This window comes from Mastacembelus armatus, chromosome 7 (assembly GCF_900324485.2).
Source record: "Mastacembelus armatus chromosome 7, fMasArm1.2, whole genome shotgun sequence".
Taxonomy (NCBI): Eukaryota; Metazoa; Chordata; class Actinopteri; order Synbranchiformes; family Mastacembelidae; genus Mastacembelus; species Mastacembelus armatus.
Genome location: NC_046639.1, coordinates 22,887,614 through 22,896,516, shown reverse-complemented (window position 1 = coordinate 22,896,516; position 8,903 = coordinate 22,887,614). Strand labels below are relative to the sequence as shown.

The 8,903-nt window shown below is 42.6% G+C and overlaps 1 protein-coding gene across 2 annotated transcripts in view; it reads left to right on the top strand.

The window, feature by feature from the left end:
• Positions 1 to 206: 206 nt before the first annotated feature.
• agrn (agrin) overlaps positions 207 to 8,903 on the top strand; it is a 215,912-nt gene continuing 207,215 nt past the window's right edge. For both annotated transcript variants that reach the window (XM_026332448.1, XM_026332447.1), the window contains exons 1-2: positions 207 to 654; positions 1,993 to 2,254. In XM_026332448.1, the coding sequence (XP_026188233.1) occupies positions 448 to 654; positions 1,993 to 2,254 (469 nt within the window). In that variant the 5' untranslated portion in view covers positions 207 to 447. The remainder of the gene's footprint in view (positions 655 to 1,992; positions 2,255 to 8,903) is intronic.

Genomic DNA, 8,903 nt, shown 5'->3' with positions numbered 1-8,903 from the left:
CATTGGACAGGCATCGCAGCGCGTCACCCTCCAGCCCAGCACCACCCACCTCACCCTCACTTGTGGGATCAGCAATTCAGATTGCATGCAAATCCAGGAGCGTCACTGTGAATGTGTGTGTGAGTGTGTGTGTGTGTGTGTGAAAGAGAGAGAGAGACAGAGAGGAAAAGAGAGGGGGAGACAGAGGTGCAGTTGCATTCCCGAAGAGAGAGCTCCCTGCCCCTTCCTCCTCCTTCCTCTCTTCCCTCTGGGCTCCCAGTCTGCAGCAGCAGAGAGGGATTTTAACCCGGGCTGTGGATGCGGGAAACAAGACTGAGACACTGGTAGTTCGTAGGGAAGTTGTCAAAAGGGGGCTCGGTGCGAAATTTGAGCGCATTCGAAAAAGTTTGGAGCTTGTTTTCGGGCTAATTTATAGAAAAAGTGAACTTTTTGCGTTAGGTCCGTCTGATGGTCATGGTTTCCCATCGGACAGTCCAGGCCGGCCGGAGAGCGCTGCTCCTGGCGGGGCTACTCGTGGCTCTGTGGCAGCGCTCCGCCGCAAGTTGCCCGGAGAAAGACTTGGAGGACAGGGAAGAGGAGGCCAACGTAGTTCTGACCGGCACCGTGGACGAAATAATTAACATGGACCCGGTGCACAACACGTATTCTTGTAAGGTGAGTGCTGTGGTGGCCCCCGTGAAGACAAACGGGAGCGCAGAGCTTCAAGGAGAAAACACCTGCTTCTGCTTTTTGTGCACTATTGGAAGTCACAGTGTCACTTTATACACTCACCTCGTGTGTCTGATGCCATTAGCTCCGTGTTTCCCAACACATCAGCAGTTTGACTGCAAAACATTTTACAAACTCATTCATCCGGATGCATTTGGTCGCGGTTACATGGACATTGACATTGAATCCGCTTTGCCTTCAGAAATAGATAGATGGTGTTTTTTATTTCCACTTACCAATTACATAGCTACAAGGGAGGCCTGACCGACCATGTAATCATTCCAAACATGTTGCAGCAGGAGACTGGCCCCTCACTGGCCCCTGGCTGTAGCTCTCACTTCATTTCTGTTCATAAATGTTGGCAAATATTGGTCCTCGGTGGCAGCAACAGTGATATTCTCACTCTTGATTATTTTGTGCTGCAGACATTTTTCTCTAACTGGATATAAAGTCCATCATCTGTAGAATCACTGTAAAGTGAAATGTGCTTTTTTTCTCTCAGTAGGCTGACAAATCCATTGTGTACACAAAGCAGTAAAGGTGTGTAGTCATGCATTGCTTTGTCCTAATTCTCCTATGTGACACCTCTCTGTGTTACACCTGAAACTGTAAATGTTCTGATTGATTAATTTTATATCTCATATCAGCCTGGCACAGGTTGGAAAAAACCCATTTAGTCTAATAAACACATGTTCAGTCAGAGAGCAGCCCTCCTCTGTGCTCTTTTCATGGCCATTCATTGTCAAAGTAACTTTTGCACCATCACTGACTTGTGGTAGACCACTCCACCACCACAATAATCTGTCAAAATAAACAAGCTGTGTTTGGTCAACTCTCTTCCTTTGCTTTTCCTCAGCGCCCACTGGTTTCCTGTCTCCCAGTGAATGAATAGATTAGAGGCACACAGCTCTCGTTCTGGAAACAAACCACCAGGGCTGAAATAAGACAAGGGAGCCAACATGTAGTGTATGAGAATGCAACCTTGGTTGCACTTCCTGTGATGCATTATCTTCTGGCTGGAGAAAATTTATACCTGGATTGTATGATATTCGTTAAATCACTTCTAGTTATAGTAGAATGTCAGTGGATGTTTTGCTATACAAGGTGTAAATAACAATCTTGGTAAAGATTTTAACAATGAAGTTAGAGAAACACCATCTTGTCTTCACAAAAACATGAATGATCAGGGAGGGACCATGTGCATGCCTATAAATGAAAATATGATACCTGTTTTTGACAACATCCTAAACCATGTGCTGCCTTTTCTTTGTTGTTCGGCTAAAGGTCAGGGTGTGGCGTTACTTGAAAGGGAAGACCAATGTCAACCGTGAAATTCTCCTGGATGGGGGAAACAAGGTGATGATTGGTGGCTTTGGCAACCCCAGGATCTGCGATAATCAGGTTTCCACGGGTGACACTCGCATATTCTTTCTCAACCCTGCCCCGGAGTCCATGGGACCAGAACACAAGAATGAACTCATGCTCAACTCAAGTCTGATGAGGATTACCTTGCGCAACCTGGAAGATGTTGAGCACTGTGTGGAAGGTAAGAAGTCAGTTTGTTATGAACAAAAAAGACCTGCAGAGTTCAGTAAGAGTGGGACTGCACATGTTTATCACTGCTATTTAATAAGCCAGTTTGATGTGACAGATTTGACATTGTTTGTCACCTGTGAGTAATCTGGTGCAGGAACCATGCTGTGGCTTGGAGACTCAGTAAATGTAAATCACTTAAAGCAGCATTCATTTCATACACCAGTGGCTGCTGAAATTACATAGCTTCAGGCTCACTGTGTCAAAGTTTCCCAGAACTCTGTGAAACAAGGACACCTGAGTCATTTTTAGAGCTTTGTTGCCATGGAGAGGCTCCAGACATTCCCAGTGAAGCCTTGCAGTAGGTGTGTCTGAAGAACAAGGGCTGAGTGGTTAAGGTATGATTCCCGACCTTTGCACCTTGTACCTCAGCCCTTTTAGTAAGGCTGAGGTGAAACTGCTTAGCACTTAAATACTTACAATGCTTTAAGGGAGGGTAGTGTATGGACTTACACAGGCTCCTACACTTTACCAAAACTGATTCACACTATTTTACCTTCATAGCACAGAACAACAGAAAGCTGGCAATGAATGGATCAAACTTGCCCACACATGAAATGCTTTAATAATTGCTTTTGCAGGCTTTTTGATTTCGGTAGGAAAAAGTAGATATGATATTATTGTTTGTTTTTATTGATTTGCATACCAGAACATCCGCATGAAAAGAGTTAATTAAATACTTCATTCCACTGAGTCCTTTTTGGCTGAGAAGCAATTTGTCAGGCTCTTATGAGACGAACCATGCAGCTATGACTAATAAATCTCAGCATCTACCAGACTGTATCAGCCTGTGCCCCTGTGCCAGTGAGCTTGCTGCTGTTAACTTTTACTGGTGCTTGACAATGTTGGCAGCTTTTCAAAGGCTGAATCTAACACCTATATTGGCCAGGAACCCCAGGAGAAAATGAATCGGGGCACAAATCACCTTGCTGAAGGCTTTCTGGGGCAATCACTGTTTCAGAGTTGTAGGGCCTGTATTCTGGGTGCTTTCCTCCGAACAGTTCTGGGTGGCAGGATTTTCCAATGGATGGAGCTTGTTTGCAGTGTTAAGTTGCATTTGGCACACACATAAAACTTCTTCTGTTTGTCTGTCCAGGCACGAAACACTGCGCTGCTAACCTTTTTATTCAGCTCCCTTTTCTTCTTTTTGGACTCCTGTCATGGATGGGGGGGGGGGGGTGAGGGGGTGGGGGTTTCTTGGCTCTTACGAACTGTCTAGAATGTGCCCTTTTGTGTCAGGGTTTTGTATTTGAAGAGGGTTTACTTCTCTTCTCATATCATCCTACAGTTTCAGAATTAGTTGTAAGTTAATTATTCAAGAAGTCATCAAGTTGGACAGAAATCTTGTTTTAAAACATCTGAAATGATTAAACATTTTCCTAGAAAAGGTTCTTATGCACTGTCCATATATATATCCCAGGAGAAATGTCAGGTTCAGCTCCATCATGAAATCTGTATTTGGTTTTTGGGGATTGAAATTGACCTCAATAATTCACTGGCATGGCTCCATCTGGAGGAGAATGAGCTTTGAGGCTTTTTTCAGTGCAGAATTTTAATTAAAAGCGTCAAGCCAGATCCCATCCATTCTAAAGAACCACTACTCCAGGAGTGACTCCTATGTCCATGTCAGTGCAGTGGGACAAGACTCTACCTGCCGCACTGAACATTGTACCCTCCTCTGCTTTCCCCTCATTCTTGACATTTTCGATAGCTAGGATAGTCTCAGGAATGCCTGGCAGAGAGCGAGGTGGGGAGGTGCATTGTCTGAGGTGGAAGAAAAAAGACTTTGTGTGAGCTCCTTGCTTCCTGAGAGTTTTGAGAAGGACGCAGACATGAAAGAAAATAAGATGAGTGATGGAGAATGAAGGAAAAACAGGGGGTTTTTTTGTACATGTGAGGACAATGACTGTGAGGGATGTTGTGTTTGCTGTGGCATATTTGTTAGTTTGGATCAGCGCTACATGATGACAGATGCCTTCAGGCATTGTATTTCAGGCTCTTTCTATCTCCGTGTTCTTCGCACTGGGTGGTGGCGCTTCAGTCTGTATTTTTCACAACATCACGCTGACCCACTCTTGAAATGCTGTATGACATAGTTACTATGGAAAAGAGAGTCTGTTTCTGTTTCCTAGCACCTTAACTTACTGACACTCTTACAAGAATTTTTGTGTTTCATACAAGAAACTGGAATCATGAAAAGGAGTAACTCTTAGACTCAAAGTGTTGCACAGCTGAATTGTTAAATTTGCACCCTGCTTGGGCAGATAAGCAGAGGGCCTCTGACACAGAATGACTTTTTTTGGTCTCCTACCATTCAGTTACTGTTGTCAGCTGTGCTGTGCAGACAAATGACAGATAATGTGTTAAGCAGTCATTCAGTGTGCCTTTGGATGCAAAAATGAGTCATGATTGTGAAAAGTAGATGAAGGGAGCAGTGTAAGTTTTAACAGAATACATTGTCATGTAGATTCTATAAAACGTATAGGCTGTGCTTATTGTCCTTTCTTTTTTAGTTTTTCCGGTGCTGCGTTATTAACAACAGAGAGAAAATGTGGAGGTGTTGGGGGTTTGGAAGAGAAGAAGCCCTCTTGATGGAGAAGTGTTGAGCATACAGGGAGATCTTATCTGTCTTGCTGTGTTTATCAGCTGTTTTTTGTTACAGCTCTTGATGACTTGATGCCAGAATCTTTCCTTCAAGGCCATGATGAAAAACAAAAGGTTGCTTCTTACTTCTGTCCTGATCTCTTCCTCTCCTTCCTTTTGTTTTTTTTTGTTTTTTTGAAATTTGTATCTTTTTAGGTATGAGCCAGTCTGAAGTCTGTGCGAAGTCTTGCAGCACCTAGATCACTTCTTTGACTCTTTGTGCTTTTACTTAAATATGTATTACAGAGTGCAGCTAATGTGCTTTGCTGGTTGGACAATTAAAGGTTCTTGTGGGATATTAATGAGCAGCATTTACTGCTTAACATGCCACTGGCTCTTTATGATCTGTGCGTACAACAGTCCAGAGGCTCAGTGGTAATGGGGTTAGCCAGGCTTGCTGAGAACATGACGGGGGTTCTGATTTGCCAGCAGGTGGTCTTATTTAATGATGGGCGAGCGCACAGTCCTGTGGAATGCTGCTCGGGGTGGGTGGGTGTGATGTGGGATGACTGTTTGAGCCCACCCCCATCTCCTCCAGTGCTCCTTCAGTGAATGAGCCTAGGCCTTGTGGAAAACGGAGCTTTTTTTTCCACTGTTTGTGCAGGGAGGAGGCCCAGAATTGTCTGAAATTCCTAACCTGCACAAACTCCTACCTGGCTGCCTCCTCTCTCCTCACCTTCTTGATATGTGAGGAGATAATGACAGAATGATAAGGGCAAAATGAAGAAGAAATGCAAAAGAGTAAACAGTTTGGTTTTTAGCCATATCATCTACTTGCACATCAGTTAAACACAGTGCAGTTTTTCTGCATCTCAACAAAATTGAAATACTTTTTAAAATGCATGGTCACCCATGTAACAAGAGTAAACCAGCAACATATATGCTGATATGACCCTAATGATTAGTTATGCTGCTATGTGATGATCCAACAGATTCCTCCATCTTTAAATATATGGTTTTACCTTAGACCTCTGTTTGCTTTCTCTGAAGGTTAAATGTATTTCACACAGGTGTAATAATTTCCTCTGTCTTTTGTGCTCTGTCAGGATATCCTTCTGCTTAAGTTTGCTGCTCTATAATTTAAATATCAGGCTTTACTACCAGCTGTTCATGTGTTAATCTGGCCAAGAATTCTGGAGATAGATTAGAACATTGTGAAATGTGACAGTCTACTATATAGCTGACTTTCTCAGATATAGAAGCACATGACTTGCAAGTAATACCAAAAGCGGAGATGGCAAGTGTATTATTGTGGCCCAGGAAAGTGGGGGAGAACACTGCACAGCCGCATCCAGGTGACTGAACTAAAAGTCTGCGGCCCTTACACAGTCTATGTCTGCATAAGCAGCCTTTTGTCTGCAGGGAGTCATAGGAAGTCAAGAAGCTTGGCTTCAAGGACTGGATTTTTCTCAGGGTCCTTGAATGGATTAGGATATAGTTGAAGAGTGAGAGTTCATTCACCTACTGCAGAGCTTTTCTACAAAGGTGTGCCCTGTGTGGCTTATATCAAAGCATGTATGCAGTGATGTGAACAGAATTTGACTAATAGAAAGGCTTGATAAAAGGTTTTAGATGAAATAAGCAACAAAGGCATGATGGGAGAACCAAAACCAAGGGACCTGTTTGCCAGCCACCCCAGAGTCTCCAGAGTTATTGCACATTTTAGATTTTAATTAAAAATGTGGTAGTGGAGACCCTGCTTGGCGTACTGATAAAGGACTCAGAAATGAAAAAGCCATGAAAGATGGAAAATAGCAAAGGAACGGACGACTTAACCACCGCCTGTTCACCTTGGCTCGTGGCCCGGCCCGAACCAGGAGTGTATCACTCTCATGCTGATAAGAATCATAGATGTTATAGATAGCACGCCAAGACACCTACATGTAGCGACATGTCACTTCAGTCAGATGTTAACATGCTCTCAGTGCACACACACACACACATACTGTGTAACATAAAGCCAGTCCAAATACACTGTCTATGACATACATGTATATGACAACTTGGAATTTATTGTTGTGATATATTAATTTATACTATACACTCTAAAGTGTGACAAGAGATGGTTTTATTTATTGCCTTGATATGTAAGAAGCTGGATGATGTTTCCTGTGTAGCACACAGAGCTGCTGTACTTCCAAACTTACTACTCTAAGTGGAAAAGACATTTAAAATATCTTCATTCTTCTTATGTGAAGCTTATACGTTCATGCAGAACATCGCCAACATGGCATTTCTTAAGAGGTTTCTGACAAGGTGCCTATTTTTCAGCTGTGGGTGTAATGTCACAAAAGTCCTACAATAGTTAAGTTCTTATTTAGTTTTGCAACTGGAAAGTGGAACTGATCGGGGAGGCTCTGGGAAGGGACCTAGATATACAGTGACCCTGAAACCTCCCTCTTCTCTTTCAGACATAAAGAGCTCAGAGCAGCAGTCTGCATGAGCTCTGGACTCCCACCAGGGAACTGGATCAGTGACAAAATTATTTTCCAAGACCATATTTCTGAAGCAGTGCAGCTTCTGTGGCAAGCGCGGCTACTTATTGTCAATACGCCAAAAACATCAGGTTTAGAGAAAAGGGTTTTGGTGGGACACCAGAGGGACAGCAGAAACCCTAATGTGATTTGTATTTAGGTCACCACCACAGTTACTTCAGAGCAGCTCAGATCAAGTGAAAACAAGGGAAGAAAAAGACAAATGTTTTTGTTTTTTTTTGCCCAATAAATTGTTTTTGTTGTAGGGTCCATCTGAGATTTTGATAAATGTTTCCTCTGGAAATAGGTTGGAAAACTATCATTTTCACTTGCTTGGTAACATATCCAACATATGCTACTGTATATTGTCAGTTTTTACTACATATATGTGTTAACCTCCTCAGTATGGAGACATTTGCCACATTTATTTAAATAGATGTGATTGGTTTTTAACTTGGAATGAATGTTTTGGCCAAGGCAAAGATTAGGGATAAGATTGATTGTGTCTAATGGTTTTAGTTAAAAGATCACGTACATATATGTTTCTGTTGCTGAAGCCTGCTTTGATCATGGTCCCAAGGATTTCTGATTTAACATATTACAATGCTGCACATAGAGGAAACAAGTGAGACATGACGGTCAGGGGGTCTCACGTTTACAAACATTACGTGATTTTAAGGCGTTTCCTGTGCTATTTTGGCCCTCGGACAACTACCCAGTCTCTGTTGCTTCCTTTCCTCCTCCTCATCTGTCTCTCTGTCAGTGCTTCGTCAGGATGAACTCATTTCATTGTGACCTGTCCTCCAAAGTTCATTTTGTGTTTGCCAGTGTGTGTTTATTTTCCCTCTTGCTTTTATTTGTCACATTCTCACATTCAGATGATCATGTTTGTCACAGTGTGTGTGTGGACATGTCCTGTGCCTACACCAGGTTTTCACTGGCTTTCTGGGATGCACCTCTGATGCACTTTTGTGGCAGGCAGTTTTGCTGACCCATCACATTTTGTGTTTTCTATCTTCACTCCTTTACCTTATCAAATTTAAATAATATGCTGTTGACCCATCCATTTCCCTGATTCTGGTCTTTCTCTTCTTCAGATGTTTACAGTTGCCATTTTACTGCTTCCAATGCTCCAGAAATTCACCTTGACAAGTTATTTTTTTATTATTTTTTGATTGTTGTGATTTGTAATCCTGCGTAGTTGTTTGTTGTTGGTGGGCTCTTCCTTGATATGATGTTGTGTAATTTAATAACCTCCTCACTGGCTTCTTTGTTGGCCTTGATTGTGATGTTGATTTAGCAATGCTGCCATCTTTCATGCTGCAAAAGTGCGATTGCCTGAAATATACATGCGATGCATGTATTAAATATTTTGATAGGGATGCTGACCTCCTTCCAGTGTTCCCATCTCACAGCAGTCCCACCTGTAATTAGACTGGAATCTCATGCCCCGTAAAGCTGTCATAGTTATAACAATCAGGTGCA